Source organism: Canis lupus, chromosome 15, assembly GCF_011100685.1.
Source record: "Canis lupus familiaris isolate Mischka breed German Shepherd chromosome 15, alternate assembly UU_Cfam_GSD_1.0, whole genome shotgun sequence".
NCBI classification, from domain to species: Eukaryota; Metazoa; Chordata; class Mammalia; order Carnivora; family Canidae; genus Canis; species Canis lupus.
Window position 1 is genome coordinate 52271390 of NC_049236.1, and position 23796 is coordinate 52295185.

General features: G+C 37.7%; 1 protein-coding gene and 1 long non-coding RNA gene across 2 annotated transcripts in view; one reads left to right on the forward strand and one right to left on the reverse strand.

The window, feature by feature from the left end:
• LOC119869349 overlaps positions 1 to 22507 on the forward strand; it is a 232521-nt gene extending 210014 nt beyond the window's left edge. The window contains exons 3-5 of the long non-coding RNA XR_005370912.1: positions 6203 to 6326; positions 7288 to 7387; positions 18780 to 22507. This is a non-coding gene — a long non-coding RNA (uncharacterized LOC119869349). The remainder of the gene's footprint in view (positions 1 to 6202; positions 6327 to 7287; positions 7388 to 18779) is intronic.
• DCHS2 (dachsous cadherin-related 2) overlaps positions 1420 to 23796 on the reverse strand; it is a 226643-nt gene continuing 204266 nt past the window's right edge. Inside the window, exons 16-20 of the mRNA XM_038559070.1 lie at positions 21978 to 22129; positions 13037 to 13167; positions 10899 to 11185; positions 9893 to 10025; positions 1420 to 7743 (exon numbers count right to left, since the gene is read on the reverse strand). Of these exons, the coding sequence (XP_038414998.1) occupies positions 5123 to 7743; positions 9893 to 10025; positions 10899 to 11185; positions 13037 to 13167; positions 21978 to 22129 (3324 nt within the window). The 3' untranslated portion in view covers positions 1420 to 5122. The remainder of the gene's footprint in view (positions 7744 to 9892; positions 10026 to 10898; positions 11186 to 13036; positions 13168 to 21977; positions 22130 to 23796) is intronic.

Sequence of the window (23796 nt, forward strand, 5' to 3'; positions counted from 1 at the left end):
AAGCAGGCTCCATGCACCGGGAGCCCGACGTGGGATTCGATCCCAGGTCTCCAGGATCGCGCCCTGGGCCAACGGCAAGCGCCAAACCGCTGCGCCACCCGGGGATCCCTCATTTTAGTTTTTACTCATTAATCTAACTAAAATTAATTTTTGTTTATGGTATGAGGATAAATAACTTCACATTTATCTCCTCCCTAGTATACATTTATTAAATACTCTGTACTTTTTTTAAAATATCACTTTTAGCACATACTAAGTATATGCACATTTAGAACACCCTTCATAAATTCCTATCATTTTTGCTTTAAATATTAATAAATTAAAAATATTAATAAATTTTGATTTAAATATTCTAGGCATATTTACAGATCTGCATTCTCTTTTCATACTGATAGAACTTTAATCTGCCAGCCATAGGGCTGCCATGGTTATTACAGGATCTGAAATTAAATTAAATGAATCCATGTAACGTTGCTGTCTCAAACGATTTTTAAAGATTATTTATTTATTTATTTACTCATGAGAGACACTCAAATAATATTTTAATGCCATCAATAACTTGTTTCTATTAAGTCAAAAACTCACAAGAAATGGTGAATATTGTGAGAAAGAGAAAACATACCATATTACAGAAAAAAATGTCTAGTCACTTGATTTTTATCTAAAATACTGTATAATATTTTGACAAGATCTTACACTTTCTTTCTGCCTTTTGATTGGCTAAATCACAGAACTGTTAGAATTCACACCTAATGGGTTCAAGACCTATGTCTCACACCCACACCTTACAGCACCCTCTGTGCCCTTACACATATGTACTCATTCTAAAAAACATCTGTATTTCATAATGAAAGTGGAGACCAGGCCTTTGTCCTGAGGGTTTACTATCTAACAACGAAATCCATGTATTTAGCTTTCTAACCAAAATAATGCTTTCTCATTCAAGAGATGCACTTGTCCATCTGTTATTTATTTGGTATGCTTTCTCCCTCTCTATTACTCACTTCACAGTTTGGGTTTAGCAAATATATTGGGTGAAATGAGGAAAATTATGTAGACCAAAACAGTAGGAAGTGCTAAATTGTCATCAAATAGCCAAGTTCTGAGTTTATAAGTGAAAGGTAGAGTCTGATACTCCAGTCACTCTGGGTTAGATCATTCTAAGAATGCTGTAATTTTGTTTCTAATAGACACATTTCTTTGATCTATGTGGAATCAAAATAATTTATACCACCAGAATTCAAGTAAAATTCACAATATTGGAAAACTATCAACCATGCCTCTGTGTTATACTGTGGCTTAAAAGTTATATGAAATGTGATATTTTAATATAAATCACAACTCATTGTTTTTTAGGCAAGCCCTAATTTTTAAAAGGGATGAGCTACCAGAAAAAAAAGACTAGGTACTAAAACTCTATATTCTGTCCCAACTGTTTTTTAAATGATCCATTACTTGGTATATGTGTAAAATCACCTACTAAAAATGTGTCACTCTCAATGCCAAAGTTATGTGGAGTGAATCATTCTGAATTTTTTAGTCTGTAATTCACACACACACATACACACACACACACATCCTAAAACTCAAAAACAAAAACCACAACAAATTCACTGTTTCATTGTTGAATGTATTCTAGGTCATTGTCACATAGCTTTAGGTTCACAATTCAAAAAGCCTAAATTTTCAGACAATGAAGGGAGATCCGTGAAAGGAACAGAAAGAAGGAGAAAAGACATTTTAAAAAAAGATTCCTTCACAAGATGAACCTATGAAAGACAAATGACTCAGCAAAATCTTTACACTTCAAAATAGTTTTTACAAGTCCTAACCTTTGGCCTTCTTACATTTCTCTACCTGTGCCCTAAATTATTCCTTTTCAGATTTACTCTTCTATTTCCTCTTCCAGCCTTCCCTCCATCTTTATAAAGGGTGAAACCTACCTCAGTGACTCATGCTGGATGCACCATTTTGGTCATAAGCAAAGTTTCTACAGTTTCACTGATCTTGGTATACTCTTGGAAAGAATGATTTTCCTTCCTCTCTTCAGCTATGACCAAACAGATGGTATTATAGTCTTTGAAGTTCAACTGAAACATACTGTTGAAGACAAACCCAAAGCATTTATCTGTAATATCATGTGAAAATCCACTAACTGTAACCACTCCATGTACCTTGTTGCTTTGAAGTGGATCATTGTCTTAGATCCTTTTAATTATGTTTTGTGGGTTTTTTTTTTTTAAGTTAAGGTATGTGTAAAACGGCAAAAGAATAACGAAACGTATGTTTGATGGAAATAGTTTGAAAATCAATGATAAATTTTCATCCCTATAACTTCTGGAAAACACAGCAAGGAGGGCTCTGAACCTGAGGGTGGAGGTGCTGAGAAGCACAGCTCCTGTCTCAAGTGGACAGCTATCACAGACTAGGTATTTGTATATGCAGGCAGCCAGTAGTTTATAGGACATTTTAGTATTCATAAAGAATAGTTAAAGGACCAAATCCCTAAAGATACAGCATTTTTTTTCCCTTTCTTTGCCCAGGAATCTGTTTTGGAAGCCAATTCAATGATTACTACTAGGACATGGAATTTTGATATCCATTTGGTACTGATTTACACCAGTATTTTTAAGGCTGCCAACAAGAAAGTCCAGAATTTCAGGCAGCCAAAATTCCGCAAGAGACAACTGTCTTTTATTTTATAGCTTATGAATTTGGGGCTTAATATGATTTTCCACTAACAAGTCCTGTACCCCCTCCAGAGTGCTAAAGCCGGTGTGTCGATCAGCAAAGTAACACAGAACATATGAGGCAAGTTAATATTAAACTTGAAGGAAAACTATACAAATTATATTGTTTACTTAGGAAAAAAGCACTCTAGTTGAAAGGGCCGACATATGATTTATTGCAAACATTTAGCCAGTGTGCTCATAGTTTCAGTTTGTTAAACTAGCAGCACTTATTTGGTGGTGGTGTGGCACTGGATACAGTATAATAAAGTCGTCAATTAAAAATCCACCAGGTATTGGTAAGGAATAGCTCTAAATACTTCATGTCTTCTGTTTTTATTACATGTCTAGAAAAAGGTAGAAATATGTCCAGAATGGGTAATAAATCTCAGGCCAATAACTCAGGGAGGAATTAGATGGATGACTCTCTTTAAAACATAAGTCAGTGAAGAACCTGTTTAATTAAAAACAACAAAATGTTTTTGGTTCCTAGAAATAAATCTGTTGCAAAACAGAATTTCCATATATAATTAGGAAAAAAAAGAGTATAGTTTTTTTTTTTGTATGCTCAAAGTAACTTTTTGAAGGAAGTCAAAGAGAGAATAAATATTGGAACACTGAAATGATTCATTTTTTAAGGAAAACCATGAAATCTTCTTCTCTGCATGCCATGAAGAAAAAGAGAGACATGCATCCATCCTTTAATATTTAAGTGTTCCATAACTAAATGACTTTCCCTAGGATTCTAGGCTCGTCCAAAAGCCTTTATATTTCATATAATTTCTGATGTGGTTTTATATACTTGTTTCCAATCTAAGAACCAGCAGATATATAATTAATAAAATCAGTATAGGAAGCCTTAGGATTATTTATCTACAAAACCAGATGTCAAACATGGCATCTTCCATGTTTTCTAGTTAAGAGAAATTAGGTATCTCACATAAGTTTACAGATGAAGCCTATTGGAAACAAACAAACAAACAAACAACCCAAAGGAAAGATTTCTACAGCAGAAGCTCACACTAAGTATTAAGAAAACCATATCAGATGCCTTCTAGACTTGACATTAGAATCCTAAATTCTTATCCCAAAGCCTGGCCATGTTGCCTACCATTGATGACTTCCGGGCCATCAGCAGCAGCATGTGCTCTGCTTTCCTGGAAGGGATAAGAATCTTTGTTGGATTCTCAGGCTCACCAGAGAGAAGGCTATATAACATTATATGCAAGCACCATACGATACCACTATACATCTGAAACAGTAGCTGTACAGAACAATTATTTTAGCCATGTTGCCAGGTTGCTCCATCTCATGACAGTTAAAGCTAAAGGTGAGTATGAACAAATGGAAGAGACTTCCAACATCCATTCTTAACTTTTATAGTACAAATATTTATATAAAAAAATCTTCATTTAAAAATATATTGGTAAATTACTCTATGAATCTTTTATTAGCTAATAACATAATTTTATCTAGGCCAACTTTTGAAAGTGACATTGAAAGGATAAATTATTTCACACCCAAAGTTACTGTATCTAGAAGAAAATAAAATGAGGAACTATTTACAAATTAATCTTTAAAATTTAATGTCTGTACCTGAATCATGTTATAAGACAGAGCACTGGAAAAAAAAAATCATCATTCTGTTTGTAAAGAAGGCCACGCAAATATGTCTCGGGTGGCAGTCAACCATATACTTATTGCTTCTAACATTCCTGGCCCTCTATCAAGGACATGCATCTCTGGTTCATTTAATCAGGAATAATTTTCTTATTTGGCACAGTTATGACAAATTTCATTCTTAATTTCTCATTAGATTTCTGAAAGACATCATATTAAAATTCAAATTATGGCAAAACTCCCTAACTGTGGCATATGGGGAAAGGAGAGAAATATATCTCTAAACATATCAGATCTACAGAAAATCACTTCATTTTAACATTTACGTTTATCCTTCCCCACTTTCCCTCTCCATTATTTTCTGTCCTACACTCATTCCTTATTCAGTCTTTACTCACTTATTTTAGATATGGTGGCATAATCAGCAGTACTATGGCCGGACTGCACAATACTTATTTTTCATTTATTTCCACATAAGCATTTTGGCAGCCGGTCTAGCTCATTGTTTTCCTTTGGAGGTTGAGTTCTACAGAAAACCAGATATGAGAGAATATACACTACTTCTATATACAAATCTGAGTCCTGAGAGCAAAACATAAAGGCTAAAAGAGGGAGTAACTTCTCATTAAGGCTGGAAGAAATTTGAGAGGCTTAAATGAGCAGATTGTGAAAACCCCCACTGCTCCTTAACCGATCTTGAGGAGTGAGCTTAAGGAGGTCTTGCTCAACCATTCACGACCAATGGTGAGGGGGTGCTTGGCATCACAATCATATTAGATTTGAACTTCATCTTCTGCTTTAAGTCCATGGCACGTACCACTCAGACGGGCTCCTGGGGATTCCCCACGTGACGACAGTGGGGTCAAGGCAGGGGTCTGTGGGGTCAACAGGAAGAGCGGTGGAGAGAAGCTGGGAGCCACGGCTTCGGGCAGAGAACTGAGATGGTAGGGAAGTGGGGAATGTGGGTATTTGTGAAGCACTTGGCCCGGGGTTCTGGCTGGCATTCTTGGTGGAACTGCTTTAATCCCAGGCTGGGCTACTGCTGTAATCAAAGGTGGTGGGAAAACCAAAGACTTCTCTTTAGGAATGCCAGGTGTATGTACATGTTCGTCCTTTAGTTTTGCAATGTCGTTAAATACCGAGGCGAGAGGTTGGAACTTGGGTTCCCAGCTGAGGAGATAATTCCAGTGGTAGTTGCCTCTCGAATTGTGATTAGAGGTTCTCTGGGTGGAAAGAGCCGTGCATCTTGCCTCCTGATCATCTGAAATAAAGACGGACTCTCTCCTGACATCGGCCTGGATGCTCTCTTTTCTCTCTCTCTTCTTTAGAGTCTGGGGTAACACATTATTTTGGACATAGGTTGTGTCACAGCTTTCTCTTTCTTCTTCCTCAAATGCATGGCTGGTTCCTACTATTTCAGCAGTGACCATCACATCGGTTTCTCCAGACAAGCAGGAGAGCTGGTCTGAGTCCCTAGGGATTCCAGAGTCTGGGACCCTGGACTCCCGGTCGCTCAGAGCTGAGCCAGCCTCCTTTCTGTAAGGATGCTCATTTATCCTCTGGATTTCCTTATCTTCTGCAGTTTCTCCTTCCACAGAACAGTGGCCACTAGAGTTTGAGTGCCTGTACAGATTCACCATGTCTTTCTCCATGATACTCATTAGGCTCAGCCACTCTGGCAGGGAGTCTGTGGGCACTGCCTCATTACCGCCCTCATTAGTCTTCTGGAAGGGCTTGAGCATGCTGCCATCTGTGGTCAGTCTCAAACTGATATCTAAGGATGACGATGTTTTCTTTTCTTCATAATTATTTGGTGTGTCCTTTTGTTTGTGTCTTACAATCAACACAATTAGAATGAAGATGAGCATCAGAAACACTACAAAGGAGACCGTGAGGCTGATTGAAAAGCTGTGGCCTGATACCACTGAGGCTCGTCCTTCCGAGAAAGAGGACACGTTCACAAACACAGTACACAAGGTAAACCTGGAGTCCGGTTTGGGGCTATGAGCGATTATCTTCATTTCAATGATGTCTTGTTCACGGAACTGACTTCTGACTAGGGGAGGTGCCCCAGTCAAATAGATATGTCCATTAGTTCTGTTTACCAAAAAGAAAGGAGATGGGGTTTCCAAAGAGTACAGAACAACTCCATCCAGACCAGCGTCTGCATCTGATGCTTCCACCCTGCCAATCAGCTGTCTCACTTTATTCTTCTCGGGAAGGTTGAAAAAATATTGATCTTGAGTAAAGATGGGTTCAAACTCATCTACTCCTTCAATATCCAGCCAAACCATTAGAGAGGCTGTTGAGTCACCCTTGTCTTTTGCCTGAATTGTCAGGCAGTATTTATTGTCACTTTCATAGTCAAGGATTTGCTGCGTGTGAATCTCCCCTGTTAAGGGGTCAATGAGGAAGGGATCATGATCACGAGGTATCCCCTGAGTGATGGAACAGGGTGATAACACAGAATAGGTCAGTTCTCCATAAGGACCTGCATCAAAATCCAAAGCATTCACGGAACATACGGTGGAGAAAACAGGCACATTTTCAGGAACAACACAATTTAAACTTGAGAACATAAACTGAGGTGCATGGTCATTATCATCCAGGACATTGATAAACACAACTGCAAAGGAAAAATGCTTCTTTTCTTCATCTGAGGCTTGCACCGTTAAAGTGAATTTTGTCGTTTCTTCATAATCCAGAGGTGCAATCAGATAAAGAACTCCAGTGTTTTCTTCCAAGTGAAAATGCCCCTTCTCATTTCCAGAGATTATGTGGTAGATGATTTCTGCGTGTGAACCCACATCACGGTCATCTGCAGAGACCGCAGTGATGTGACTCCCTAGAGGGGTACTTTCCTTGACGTGGGCATGGTATTTCAGACTGCTGAATTTCGGAGGGTTATCATTGACATCAAGGACTTCTATTGCCACAGTGGCTGTGGAGCTCAATGGAGGGAAGCCGTGGTCAGATGCCAGAATGACGAGCTTATGACAGGAAGCTGCTTCTCTATCCAGACTGTGGAGCAACACCAGGTAACCAACTTGCTTAGAAGGATATTCTGAAGGAAGAAAACTAGTTTCCACATGGAAATTGTTCTGCGGATTACCACTGATGATGGAATAATCAACATGTGTGTTTTCACGGGTCCAGTCATGGTCAATGGTTGAAAATGTGACAAGCGTGCCTCCAACTTGAGCATCTTCCCTTAAACTGAGATTATAATATTCTACCGTAAACTCAGGGGCATAGTTGTTCACATCCTGTATTTCTATCTCTACTAAGGCAAGAGCCCTCAGGTCAGGAATTCCACCATCACTGGCTTCAACAAGAAACTGAACTGTTGACTTTTTATCCAGAAGTAATATAGGATTGATAGCAAATATTGTGCCTGAAAAACAAGACATAGCATTTCAACCCTGTGAAATTAAAATTTCAGGACCCAGTTGTCAGCAAATATTCATCAAATATGTACTAATGTATTTAGTTATTTGCTAGATTTGTTATTTAAGTTACAACCAAGAGTAACTACAATTAGAAATTTTAAATTACCATAATTATACTTTGGTAACACTTAAGATCCAGAAGTAATATTCCCGGCATTCACTCTATTAAATACACGTGCCACTTGAAGATGACTTTGCCACACATGTCTCTTAATTTTTTTTTTGTATAATAAGCTGTCCTATTACCATTTTTTTTAAAATGCATTGTTATTTAAAAAATGTATATCTCATTCTGCTACCCATAGACACATGTTTGTACAAAGACATTCTGGTATAAAGATATTGATTCTGGAAACACAGACTGACATTCATTCTAGTCAAATGAGGGTAGTATATATGATAATGTTGAGTTGCAACTATTGCTTAATTATGGAGGTGTCTTTCCTAAAGCTCTTCGCTAATTCAGCAAGTAGATTTCTTTCTTAGTGATGAGATACATTTCACACATTTTATTATTTTTAAGATAGAAATATGTAAGTAGAGTCTCACCGTGAACTAAATTGATCTGATAGCATTTAAATGTTTTTTTAAAGATTTATTTATTTTGAGGTGGGGGAGAGACAGAGCAAGTGGGGGCAGGGAAGGAAGGTGAGAATCTCAAGCAGACTCCACACTGAGCACGGAGCCCAATGTTGGGCTCAATCTCACGACCCTGAGAACATGATCTGAGCTGAAATTAAGAGTTTGACTCTGTAGTAACTGAGCCACCAAAGCGCCCCCACTTAATGTTTTAATACATTCTAATCAATATCTCATTGCAAAGCTTGTTGATAACACATGTCAAGCAAAAGTGTTGCTAGGATTAAGTGCTCAGAGGGACGACCTTACACTGTGATGTGCTGTGGCCAGGATAGCAGTTGATGTCATCTCAGCACTGTGCATCCCCTACCACCCACCCCCTAAAAAAGAGAGGAGAAAAGAAAAGCCAAATATCTAACATGTTTATATCCATATAGTAGCATCCACCCGCAGGTTGTGTGGCAGCATGACCTATGACCTACTTCTCCCTGGTGAACCACTCCATGGGCCTCACGCTGGTATTTTGTGATTAAATTCTTCTTGGGGGCAATCCTGAGGTTAATGTTTTTTAATGAGATATAACTAACGTGTAACATTCTGCTAGTTTCAGGTGTACAACCTAATGATTCAATATCTGTATATAGTACAAAGTGGTCCCCACAGTAAGTCTACTTACCATCCATCATCCTGAGGTCAATTTTTAAATCACTTCTCACTTATGAAATAATGGGTGTGTGGAGATGGGGAACACACAGAGTAACATGTCCCAGGCCCTGTTCTTTATTCTAGAGTGTGCTCTGTTAGGGACAATGTTTTGCTAATCATAATATCGTATCAAATTTATTTTTTCCTATTTACCCAGTGTTTTCCCATTTACCCATGCTTTCTCTATACAATTCTTAACTGTTCTAATCTGAAATCACTTGCTTGAATGCATTTCATGACCACAAATGACTTGATTTCTGATAAAAATATAAAGAGCCTTGGAAGGCATCAAATAAACTGGAATACTACAACAATTTTTCTGGGTACAGATGCTCAAATAATTTTCCTTTTTCATTTTTTTGTCCTTATTGAATGTATTATGCTATTATTAAACTCAATGTACTCGGCTTGGAAGAAAAGTTCCCACACTCTTGTAACCTGAAATCCTCAGTAGTAAATGAATCCCTTCAACTTTATTTTGATGCTTGTTGAGGGCTGAGACAAATACCTAAACTGTCCTGGGTTGGACTGATGAACTGGGTGTTTACTACATTGGGGTCTCTGAAGTTCTGTGCATTTGCCAGCATATAATCAATTCCTTTTGCTTTCCAGCCACTGAGATGTAGTAGTAGAGAAGGAACACCAGGATTTGCTACCACGGCATTTGATGTGAAGAGAAATAAGAAGGGTGGCATCTATAATATCAGGGAGTGAGGTGGAAACATTTGAGGAGCATTTGGAAAAGATTATTTCAAGCTTCTACCCTGTAACTCAAACCTATGAACACTACAACCACATTAAATAACTCACCATTCATTGGATCAATTGAAAATTCTTTAGAAGAGGAAAGGATTCTGTAAGAAATGTTCTCATTGCTTTCTATGTCTGTGGCTGTCACGGTCAGCACTGAGTACCCCGCAGGCGCCCATTCGGGAACAGTGACCTGAAGGAAACAGAAAGAAATGAGTCTTGTGCTTACAGGCTAGAGATATTTTCATGAACAGGACCAGAAAGCAAAATCATTATATTCATTTTGCTTATGGAAAATACACATGTTAATTTATAGAGTTGATATATTAAGAACATTGTTTCGAAGTCTCAGAATTCAGTAAAACAAGATTAAAAACATTTCATTGAGTTTTGATTTTTATTATAAAAAATCCATCTAAATTATTTCTGCCTGGTAGAGGATAGTTAATAAATCCACTAATGCAGTATTTCAGACAGAAATCGTTATTTAGGTTAGTTTCCCTACTGTGTTTCTGCTTAAACCATGCATTTGCTACATTCAGAAGTCCTGAAGCCCATTTCCAAGTACTTAGCTGAATGCCGTTATGGTCTTTACTTCTATAAACATATACTAAGGTGTAAAAAAATAAAATTTCCACTTCACAGTTTTGTTCATGATTGGTTTCTGCAAAAGGTTCATCAGTATATTCCAAAGATATGGCTAAGAAAAAAAGAGTTTTCCCAAATTAATCGGTGATAATCCAAACCACTGTATTATCTGGTACCTTTGCAAATATTAGGCCAGTTCTGATTGTTATGAATAACTGGATTCCAATCCCTACAAATTAAAAAAAAAAAAAGATGCTATATGCAGCTAAGAAATTGACTTGAATGAGCTATTTAGCTCCATAGGTACTTACCAGAGCTTCCATGATATTGAATATACAACCTTCAGCCTCAACTAAGTCATTGAAACCTGTGAATACTGCCTGTCTGAATCAGTCTGTCAACAGTGGTAGGCTTACATTATTCCCTATTCTTTTCGACTTTGCCTATGGTTTCAGTATCTCCTTATTAAGCTCTTTACCTGGTAAGAATCTTGAGAAAATACTGGTGGGTTATCATTGACGTCCACCACACGGACAATGAGCGTTCCCTCTGTGTCATGCACAGTATCAGAAATTTGGATGAACAGCTCATATTCGGTAGCTTCTTCAAAATCCAATGTTTCCACTAGCACCACCGCTCCAGTGTTCCGATCGATAGCAAACTTGGTCCCAAGATTACTCTCTTTGGCGAAATTGAAGATGAAAGTTGGATTCAAATCCACATCATGAACTGATATCTGAGTCACAACTACACCAGGCAAAGAATCTGCAATAGTCATGACCAATGTCAGCCTCCATTAAAATCCATCCTTTGAAATACTTTTCTTTAATAGTTCAATCCAAACATTTTAACTTTAAGTCCAACATGATTTTCTGTTTCTTGGCATGATTTCTCATACAAAGCTCATTACGAGCTGAACAAAAACTCTGAAGAATTTATGAGCCCAATAAAGTGAAAATTTACCAGTGAGTAGGGAATTGAGGAGGTAAAGTATATTCGATTTTTATATTGCATTTTTTTTATCATATGCGTGCAACACCATTCCAGGACGAAGGAACAGTCTCAGCCACTTATTTATCCTACATAGTTTCTGTATTAAAATCACATATTCATGGGGAATATGGGTGGGAAGAAGGTTATTACTCAAAACAATAATACAAAGCATACAGTTTTGAAACGTAAACAAGATTTAAATGACAATATTGGTATACCAACTTAGAAATACTTGGTTCCTTGTACTTATTTTTGTAAAATTATTGCTTATGGAGAGGCATATATAATGCTTCCTTCACTTAAAAATCTGACTCTCAAAATTATCCAGACTATGGAAAGACAAAGTATGTATCGTGGCAGTGATAAGAGCAAATCTCTCATATTACCAAAAAAAAAAAAATCCACAAAATAGATAGCATGCTAAATGTCTATCAAACATGCTACATGTGTTCTTTAGTCCAAACTGTCATAAAAGGGACCTGATTTTTAAGCTGACAAGTATGGTACAGGTAGAAAGATACTCAGAATAGTTCCCCTCTATATGAGACATAGGTAATTTTCATATTTCAGGTTTGAACATTCTGGATGTGCATCAACCACTCCTTACCCTATTCAGTATATGTTTTGATTTTTTGCCGTTTGTTCTTGTGATGTGCTGATAATGGGCACATTGCTGCATTTTGATGCTAATACACATCCTTAAGAATACTACCTTTGGTAAAAGCAAAGCAAATGGAAGTATATCAAATGGGTGAGAAGCAAGAACTGGAGAATCTTTTCTTTGTAGAATATTTCAGAGTATTTGTGGGTATCCCTATGCATCTACAAATATATCCCTCTGTGAGTGGTAATTTGTTTGGAAGCTAAACATCCTAAAACAATCCTAAAATAGAGACATCTTAGGAATAAGTTGGATATTAATAGTGAAAGGAGGGAGGCAAGAGGGAGGCCAGCACTTTTTGCAATTTCAGTGATAAAGAGTTGGCTTGGATTTACCAGTATGGCCACTGACCATGGATAACTGTGGGATTGCAGACTATGGAGTCGTAGAAGCCAGGGACCCAAAGTGTTAGGATTAATTAGCATATCATGTAAAATTTTGTATTTTCTACTTCTACCATTAATGTGGTAAAATTTTTCTGTAAATGCTGAACTTTAGTTTACACTAGAGGAAAGTGATGACTTTGTGCAATGAGCAGCCCTTCATTTATGACCTGTGATTCGTATACTGCCAAGACTGACAAAATTACCAGTCTATGGACATTGCTTCTTCTCAGAGGAGCTTTGGAATGATCATCAGAGCTAACAAAGTATGCTTCTTCATGGAGTAGATTTGTTTTTTGGGAACTATCTGCACACAAAGAACAATGTGTGCAATGGCAGTTCGAGCCTGGGGAACTGGCTGGCCTCCTGATGACTTAAAGGCAAATCCCAGCTTCAACATTTAATGTCTTTGACATTTGATATTTAACTTTGGCCATCCATTCTCCATTCTGTAAAATGAAGACAGAAGCTGTCCATGTTGCGAGGTTCTTGAGGATTAGTACTTGTGTTTCTTAAAACGCCTGGCTGGTAGCTGATATTACACAAGTTACACCCACGATTCCATATTGGCACACTTACTTTCTGCAATTTCCACTGCTTCGGAGGGGAGAAAAGCCGGGGCATTGTCATTTATATCAGTCACCTGTATCTTGATCACACTTGTACCAGAAAGCCTGGGTATCCCTTTATCTGTGGCTTGCACAATCAAGCTGGTTTGGGAAAAGAATCAAGGCATGTAATCCATTTTCCAGAGAATTACAAAAACAACATAAATATTAAATATCTAGTTGAAAACTTAAAAGTGAGCTAACTAGCTACTTTTATTTCTCCCCCTGGCTTTTTCTAAACAGCATCATTTGAAAATTTATTTCATCAGAACGGGAGCCTGAAATTTATTTATTTTTGATGCATTTAGAGCATCAAATCCAGCAAGCCACCAGAAGTCATGTGGCATTTAAAACCAATGAGCCATTTCTGAAGACAGACTGTAGAATTTAATCCATTCCTACCAAGAACAACCTAAAAAATACAAACAGCAATATCCAGTCTTTTTTTTTTTTTTATGATAGTCACAGAGAGAGAGAGAGAGAGAGAGAGGCAGAGACATAGGCAGAGGGAGAAGCAGGCTCCATACACCAGGAGCCCTGACATGGGATTCGATCCCGGGTCTCCAGGATCGCGCCCTGGGCCAAAGGCAGGCGCCAAACCGCTGCGCCACCCAGGGATCCCCCAATATCCAGTCTTTGGATAAGAAGATTACCTCCACCTTACCATGCATGGCCTGGATATTGCTACATATTTACATTTTACTGTAACAACACAAGATAGAGCCATTAAGAGATTGCTTCGTGTTGATATTATTTTATTTTATTTTATTTTATTTTATTTTTTAATTTTTTTTAATTTTTATTTATTTATGATAGTCATACAGAGAGAGAGAGAGAGAGGCAGAGACATAGGCAGAGGGAGAAGCAGGCTCCATGCACTGGGAGCCCGACGTGGGATTCGATCCCGGGCAGGCGCCAAACTGCTGTGCCACCAGGGATCCCTGTTGATATTATTTTAGATCCAAATTCAAAACTGATAGCAATTATAGAATTAAGAGAGGATGCAGCATGATTAATACACACACAAAAATGCATGATTGGCTACAACTATAGAGTAGGAGGGAAAGTCCATGATCTGAAATAATTTACATGCAATGATTTCCTCTCTCTTGGAAGATGGTACACCTATCTTCAGTAACTAAATTAGAAACCTTCTTAGTATCTTCAACTTTTCCATTTCTGTCACCAACCTTCCAATATCCAACTAATTATGAGCCTTACAGATTTTACCTCCTGAATATCACTTGGATCAGTTTTCCCAACCACTTGAGTCCTACCTTCAGAGCCTCAGGCAGGCTGATCAACCATCATGCTTTGCCCAGGACTGAAGGTTTCCTGGGACATGGGACTTTCAGGGTTTGTTTTGTTTTGTTTTGTTTTTTAATAAATAAAACCAGGACAGCCCTGAGCAAACCAAGGCAAGTTGGTCTCTGTAGCCTCATCCCTGCATCATCTTTACCTGGAATGTTCTATATTCATTATATCCTTTCCCACCTATAGTACTTGTTTGTTGACCAATCTTCCTACTGCCCCTGTCAATCCCACACACTGCAATTCAACAGTTCCATCTAACATCCTAAACTGAAAATCTGACTTCTCTATTGAAAACTTTTCCTTGGCTCTCCATGTCTGCCAGAGGTAGTCCGGGCCTTGAACACATACATACACATGACCTCTTCTGACTTGGCTTCTGCCTGGAATTCCTGTCCCTGTACTACCCACCCTCTTGATCTTCAAAGCTCACATCTCTGGGAAGCTTTCCCTGACCACTGGTCTGATTTGGATGCCTCTTTCTCTATCCCACAGCACCCTGTACTTTCTTCTAACAGAGCAGTCATCACCCTTTGTTTTTACGCATTGATTATCTGCCTCTCCTATAAGTTTCTTGAGGGCATGTGAGCTATTCTACTTGATTTTTTTAAAACATATGTTGAGGGCTGTTTTCTCAAGACTTGTCTAAGATTATGAGTGTATTATATGACAGAGCCAGGATTCAGGCCCAGGTCTTGGTTGACTGGAAAGCCTGTGCTCTACTAACTGAGGTCCACTATACATTTTCAACATGCCTCTCTTACTGTGCATATATTATGCCCTAATGTATAATCATTAGTTTTTCACTCCCCTCTAAACACTATGAATTCCAGGAGGGTAGCTGAGTAGTGATGTGAGTTATCAATCAGAAGACAATCTTTATCTCAGAAGTGATGCTAGTCTTAGTCCGTGATTGATACTAGCTTTTAAGAAACTGAGTCTTGGAAGTCGACACATTCTACTTTCTTTTCCCTTAGCTTACCTGAGTAAGTGTTCTGTCTTTCCAATCTTACATGTAAAATAAGCATTAACTCTTCCTTGGTTTAAATCCCACATAGGGGTGTCTGAGTGGCTCATTCAGTGAAGCATCTGCCTTTGGCTCAGGTCATGATCCCAAGGTCCTGGGATCAAGGCCCACAACCAGGCTCCCTGCTCAGGGGGAGCCTACTTTTCCCTCTCCTTCTGCCCCTCCCCCTGCTTCCTGCTTGTCCTCTCTTCCTCTCTCTCTCTCTTTCTCAAATAAATAAATATTAAAAAAATAAATTCCACTTAATAGCAAATAATCACTGTCTATCTACTGTTCATGACGCACACAGGCTGCCTTCTACACTACCAGAGCTGCTACATTAGTAAAACGACTACTTGAATTTCACACTTCTGGAGCTTAGGAATCATTCCATCTGGAAAGTTTGTTTTGTTAGCATGAACCTAAGTCAGGTACATATGGAAAATATTTACTAAAAATAAACAAATCATAATGTTCTCTGCCTTTGCTGCCTGCCCGTCCTTAGTGTCATATTAAAAGCTCAGCCAAGATATCAAAGTTATGGCTCTGTCAGTTCTACTAGAGTTGCATCCACCGTTATTTTTACAATGTTACAATATCAGGGGTTTTATATAATGCCTATGTCAACTTAAAAAAAAACTAGAATCTTTGATATGGAGGAAAATATACAATTCAGTTTCAAAATATAAAAATGAGTAAACAGTTCCTCAGTAGCTTGGAGAACAGATGAAAAACTATGAAGGCAGACCCACCAAGATTCTACATGTAACTTCTGGGAGACCTCAAGTTTTCTCTGATGGCTCCTTGGCAGTCTTTGTAAAATTATTGGTTGTAACCAGTCCAACTGGCTCTGGCTTTCAGAATGCTGCTCTGATTAGTACATCAGCAGAGATTAAAAATGAAACTGAGCAGATTTAGAACCAGCCCATTCTAATTCAGAGCATATTTCTCCTATTCAACCAACCACAGGAAGCTTCTTTTATCGTGTTAAACTTTAGATGGGACCTTGAGCAAGAAGTATCCTTCCCTATTGCCTTAACAAATACTGAAGGTGGTAGGTGATTTTTCAAAATATTGTCTCAACAGTATCTTAAATGTCTACCAAGAATTGCAGGTTTCTTCTGAAATTCTCAGAAAAACAAAAATATCAGCCAACATCAGAAACATCTATGAAAAGAAGAGCTGTGACTTCAGTTATATCTACACAGGTTTTATCTTTTCTTCCTCCTAAGATTCTATGGTAATGGTAGCAGAAGAATTGAAAATAAGGTATTTGTCCATAAGGCTAAAACAAAATGGAAGAAGATATTGGTGGGTAGAGGTGGTAAAAAGTCTCAAAAAATTTCTGGAAAATGCAAGCAGATTTGGGAGTGGTTATAGACAAGTGGGTAAGAGGAAACCACAGATTGAAATATATTGAAGGGAGATAAGGATGAGTGGGGAACAGATTTGTCCCCACATAAACAATGAGAGACACAAGACATGACAAGGGGTAGGGTGAGATATTGAGTTAAAAATAACTTGAAGATTACTTTAAACTCAAAATACAGAACAATTAATCCTTTGCCCATTGCTCTTTACTCCCAGGCAAAAGAATGCCTAATTTTTATACTCAGTATTATTTAATTTGAACATAAAAGGACTATCCTTGGAGCAATAAAAGTCCTTCCCAAAGGAAAAAAGGAAGCCTCTCTATTTGTATGTCATTCTGCAAAGTAGTCAACTTCCTCTCTGGTTCATCTGAAAGTGAAGTGTGCTGGTCATAAGCTGTGCCAGCCTACTCAGAGACTCTAATGACTTTGCTGTGGCCTCACTCAGAACCACGGATCATTAGTTACAGAAATTCTCCAACATGAAAAAAAGAGTGTAGAACAGACAAGGAAAAAAAATAAACCCCAAAGAACCAGAGATCTTGAAAGAACAAAAGAAAATATAAAAAAAAAAAATTCTAATTAATGTTCTTGGAGAGCTATCAGAAGATAATACAGGCATGAAACAAGAACAAGATGCTATGGAAAAGCAGAAAGATCAAGAAAGCTTGTGGAAATAAATATATACCTATATATATATATATAACATCTCCTTAAACTCCTTAAAATGAGGAATATTTCTTTTTAGCTGATTCTAACCCAAACACATTTTGAAACTTTTTTTTAAATGTAGTCTAACCTCTCCCTGTGGTTTCCATGACCATCTTTTCCAGGTTCTGTTCCTCTTATTCCCTGAATCTATTCTGCTGACTTCTGTTTGTATGCTTGATCCTCAAGTAGTGATAATCTTCCAAATTCTCATTTTGCAGACTTTCCCTAGGTAATTCCATTTTACATATTTTTCCTAAATGAATCTTAAATCTAAATCTTAGATGGAAACCCCTTTCCCAGGTTCCAGATCAGTATTTTAATTGCCTAAGGAATGTCTTAACTTTTGTTTTGCACTAGCCCTTCAAATTCAAAATGCCCAGAAAAATCCCAATCCCAATCCCCATTCCAACCCCAATTCCAATTCCTGCCTTTCCTATGAGGAAACTTCAGAATCATTTTCTATCTCTTTCCTTGTTGAATAAATCCAACTATTGGCCATGTTCCTATGACTTCTGTACCTGAGTTAATTAGTAAGTATGTTCTCTTCTACCATGCCCATTGCTTCATCCTCATTAGTAGACTCTTCACAGTCATTGTCTAGTTTAACTAATCTGTCTGATGCTGGTTCCCTATCTTGCAATTCATCTGTTACCAGATGTCTTTTAAAAATAAAGATCTGAGCATGCACCCAACTGCTTATACTTCTATATGGCCTATCGAATCAAGTACAATTTCCATTACATGGGATATAGAGACCCTTAAAACTTGCCTGCTACCTACCAGTCTCTTTTTTGTTGTTGGTTTTGTTTTGTTTTGTTTTTCAGACCATCATAAATTTGTTTACAATTTTACCAGGGTATAATTGGCATACACCACTGTGTAAGTTTAAAGTGTATAACATAAGAATTTGACTTACATATATGGTGAAATTATTGTCACAATAATTTAGTTGACATCATTTCACACAGATACAAAAAAAGAGAGAAATTATTTTTCCTTGTATTGAGAGCTCTTAAACCTACTCTCAACAACTCTCAACTATACCACACAGCGGTGTAAACGATGTCATCATGTTGTATATCATGTCCCCAGTAGTTCTTTATCTTGTGACTGAAACTCTGTACCTTTGGCCACCTTCCTCCTATTCCTCCACATTCCCAGCCTTTTGTTCATTACCCCACACTCAGTTGCTTCTCAGGTACACTGTACCACTTGTTACTTCCAAACATACTGTTTAAACACTTTTGCATATGCATGACTTTCCTGCTTTTTGCCTGAAATGTCTTTTATTCTTTTTTTTTTTTTTTTTTTCACAGGGAGTCAGCAGGATGCGGCTGCAGTCCCAACTCTGCTGTTTATGAGTCATGTATTTTGGAAAAGATAATGAACATCTCAGCTGACTTCCTACCTTCTACACACAATTGATTTTCAGTATTTTTCTCACGGTCATAACAAGCCCTCAGTGGAGAGTATGAGTTTGGCGTTGCTCCTGCCAATAAAGAGTTCAAGCTTTTTGAACTTGAATATTTTTGCTACAGAAACTGAATATTTAAACCTTTAAATTAACTCTTATTTGCCTAAAGTTTTTTTTTTCCCATTCTGTTTCATAAATACACAGGTATGTACTCTGCAGATTCATTCACATGCTACAACAGGAAGCCCTACTAAGACCACTCACACGGGCAAGAATCCCCTCAGTTCTACCATTTACTAGCTGTGTATTCTTGGCAAACAACTTTATTCTCTGAACTTTAATTTCCTCTTTCTGTAAATCTTAATCGGTTATGAGAAATCGACATTTAAAGCAGCTCCATAAATGGCAACTATTGTGATTATTAATATGCCTCTTGCCATGGGTTATAATGGTGCTTGATTTTTGAGTTCCCCAAAAACAAGAAGTGTGGCATGTGTCTTTACATCCCCAGCCTCATGCTTCGTAAATAGTTTTTAAAAATTCAGAAATATCAGTCAGATAGAACTTAAGGTCTATTTTATAGTTTGTCATCACCTCTCCACTGAGCTTTCTTATATATGGCTTAATAAGAGGCCTAAAAATTATTTAATTTTTCTTTAATGCCTCAGTATATTGAGTATAATCAGAACTGAAAATATCTTTTTCTCCTTCATTTTAGAATTGGGAATATTTTCTTCAATTGGACAAATAGCGGTACTTCAAAAGTAAAGTTAAAAGCTGAATGTTACCATTTCCAAAGCATCCACTAACTATGCAGTAGACAAGGGAAAAGTGATCCTATATTTCCTGTTACTTTAAGTATCAGGGAAAGCACTAAGGAGGAAGAGAAGCCACATGGGGGTGGATACAGGGGAAAGCATGAACAGGCAGGAGGTTTAAAATACTTCCTTAAAAAAAAAAATTAAAATAAAATAAAATAAAATACTTCCTTGCTCTGGTGATAGTTGAGACTGTGTATGTGTGTGTGTCTGTGTGTCTGTGTGTGGTTGTCTCTGTATCTCTCTGTGGCCCTGTGTGTATAGTTCAAATTCTCTCAGTTCTCCAGGCCTTGAGTTAAATTCTTCATGGTGAATTGGAGAGGGGCACTTTTAAATATTGGGACCAATTTAGACGTTGGGAACATTGAAACAATGACGCAAATAGGAAAAAGCTTAAAGGAGTCTGATTTAATTGCTAATTAGGCTCCATTGAGTAAGAAGAACATAAGGACAGAAGGTCATTACAATCCAGAAGTGCTTAGTTTCTGGAACACAGCAGATCTTCAATAAGCTCTGAATTTGTCATCACTCAGGTGGCATGGGGCTGAGACTTAACCTACAGTCATCTACAGAGCAAGAAAATCAGCTGTATGCGTAAAACGACTGTAGAGACAAGGTAGCAGAGACTGGTTGTAACATAGTCATACAGCCGGTTTTAATATATTTATACAATAAGCATCATAACAATTGATTACATTAAAATATTACCGAACAGAATCCTACTAGTTAATACAGGATAAGGCCTTAAACTTTGCAAATGCTTTTGAAGTCATATTTTGAAATATATTAAACAAAAAGAACTAAACAATCAAATTTTTAGAGCCAGGAAGGTTTTCAGAGGTTAATGAATTCAACCCGTCCTGTAACAGATCCCACTGTAATCAGCTCAGCCACATGCATCTACTGCACTTTCTTCATTAAACATGAAAGCAGTCTGGCCTAGGAGAACACTGGCACTCCGGGCTTTCACATGCCTGGTTTTCCTCTGTGTAGAAGGTCTGCTCCGTAGCTTGTACAGTGGAAACAGTGGGAGTCAAAATCAGAACACTTGGACTCAAGCCTCTGTGTGATCACTAGATGGTTCTGTGGCCCTGAGCAAGCCACCCCATATCAGCTGTCTTATCAGTGAATGAAAAAATGACTAACTTGGCTTCTTTGGGGGCGACTGTAAGGATGAAAGGAAACACTATGTGCAAGGCCTTTTGGAAGACCATACAAAAATATGATATGAATATATTAAAATGCACAATGAGAAAGCCAAGCTTTTGTTTCACATGTTTCCCCTGTGACCACTTCTCCAGAGACAGACAAGGTTAAGTTTCTTATATTTTCTTCCTGAAGTCATCCAAGTCTATGGGTGCGCCTTGACTCAAATTGGCCTGCAGAGTAAGTTCTGGAGTGCAGCTGGTTATTTCCCCCACATCCCCATATAACCTAGAGCTCTCTCCTCAGTGGCACTCACAGAGAAACCACCTTCTCTTGTCAAATGGTGGTATTCCATGGGAGGCTGGGCTGCCGTGTTTGCGGCAATCCCCGTTCCTGAACATTTTTGGTTCCTTAGAGTCCTCCTTTTTCTTTTATAGACTGTGATGCCATAAATATATCTGTATATATCGCTAGATTTTTGTAGCACTGACTTTTTAAAATAACTAGATGAACTATGAGACCATTATTCTCTCTTTTATAGAATTTGCATAATTCTGTACACCTTGAACTGTAGACAAAAATATATATTTAATGTTGAATGTGTGCTTAATCCGATCATTTCCATCAGAACCCAGTACTGCAACAAGGACCTGACGACAGGGTTGTACTTTTGTCCACACACAGTTGTGGACAAAAGAATTTTAAAAAGAATTAATTAAGAAGAATTAATTAAAGAATTAAAAAAAGAAATGTCACCGAGTCTTCACTTTTTTTTTGTCTTCACTATTTTTTAAAACAATAACAACAAAAAGTAGCAGAGTGTTCTATCATTTAGTAGGCATTTCACAAATACTGTCTTTTCTAATGTCTCTCATTTAGTACTTAGTAGCATAAAAAAAATTCATAAAAGCTAAGAACTACAAGGGACCCTAAGGTACTTCTCATCTAATCACCTTTTCCAAAGAGCAAATACTTTGTAAGATTCCTTTAGTATATTGAAAGGGTGATCATAGGTTGGATCAAAGGAAAACACATTTTATAACTAAGCTTACATGAGAGGAAGTCATGGCCGAAGCAACACATTTGTCAGAAACAAGCCGAATAAACAAGCAAACGGATCTGAATCTGGGACCGACCTGTAGGAGCTGGTGAGCTCGTAATCTAGAATCACATTTGCTGTGATCACACCACTCAGTGCGTCAATGTGGAATGCTTCCCCTTGGTTGCCAGAGAGAATGGAATATTCGGTGAGGCCATTCATCCCACTGTCCAGGTCCACAGCAAAAACCTGTGAGGAAGCAGCTCTTCTATTAGATAAGGGTTCAATCTACAAGATGAGTTAAAAAATTTTTAACTGTCTGTTTTTCAGACAAATGCATGATGAAACAATCACAAATTGTCAAACACTTCAAAAACAATGATCAAAGGAATGGCAACAAATGGCTGAAGCTCACGTTTATAACATAGTAGGTAACGGGTGGGAAAAGTACTCTGCAGGCCCATTCAAAGGACTTTCAAACAACTTTCAGAAGGAGTAGCACATGTTTTGAACTACAGATTTAAGCAAGACGCAAAAACACAGGGATACCTCAGAGATATTGAGGGTTCAGTTCCAGACCACCCAAATCCAAAAATATTGTAATAAAGCAAGTCAAATGAATTTTTTTGTTTCCCAGTGCATATAAAAGTTGTGTTTACACTATACTGTAGTCTATTAAGTGTGCAACGGCCTAGCATTCTTTTTTAAAAAATATTTTATTTATTTATTTGTTTGTTTATTTATTTATTTATTTATTTATTTATTTATTTTTGAGAGACAGAGAGAGAGAGACAGAGACAGAGACACAGACACAGACAAAGGGAGAAGCAGGCCCCATGCATGGAGCCTGACATGGGACTCGATCCCAGGACTCCAGGATGACGCCCCGGGAGGAAGGTAGGCGCTAAACCACTGAGACACCAGGGCTGCCCTGGCCTAACATTCTATCTAAAAAAGCAATGTACATACCTTAATTTAAAAATACTTGATTACTAAAAAATGCTAACCATCATCTGAGCTTTCAGTGAGTAGTAATCTTTTTGCTGGTGGAGGATTTTGTCTTGATGTTGATGGCTGCTGACTGACCAGGGTGGTGGCTGCTGAAGGTTGGGGTGGCTGTGGCAATTTTTTAAGGTAAGACAACAATGAAGTTTGCCAGATTGATTAACTGTTCCTTTCATGAGTGATTTCTCTGTAGCATGTGATGTGTTTGGAATCATTTTACCCACAGTAGAACTTCTTGCAAAATTGGAGCCAGTCCTCTCACACCCTGCTGTTGCTGCTTTATCAACTAAGTTTATGGAATATTTTAAATCCTTTGCTGTTATTTCAACAAATTTCACCAGGTATAGATTCCATCTCAAGAAACCACTGATCACCATCACCATAACAAATATAATAATAATGAAAAAGTGTGAATACCGCAGGAATTACCAAACTGTGACACAGACACAAAGGGGGCAAATGCTGTTGGAAAAAAATGGTGCCTATTGACTTCCTTGATGCTGGGTTGCCACAGACCTTCAGTTTGTAAAAAAAAAAAAAAAAAAAGAAAGAAAAAGAAAAAAAAAGTGATATATGTGAAGAGCAATTAAGTGAGGTACTGTACTTGAAAAAAATTCTAATTTGCTTGAATAGAAGATTTCCAACTACATTTAGATTCATGCCAGTACCAGAAAAGGAAAGAAATCTCTGCATAGTGAATGGGGGTCTTTAATTTGTTGCTTTTCCTGCTTCAAGTTTTGCCTGTAAAACGGGCCACATGTGGATTTTTTTTTCTATCTTATTGAAAGTCTCATTTTAGAAGAATTTTTAATTAACGAAACAACCTAGATTTCATGCTAACAAATTTAGATCCTGATCAGTATATTATCAAAGTAGTGTTGAGGATGAGATAGAAGTTTTGCATCATTCTC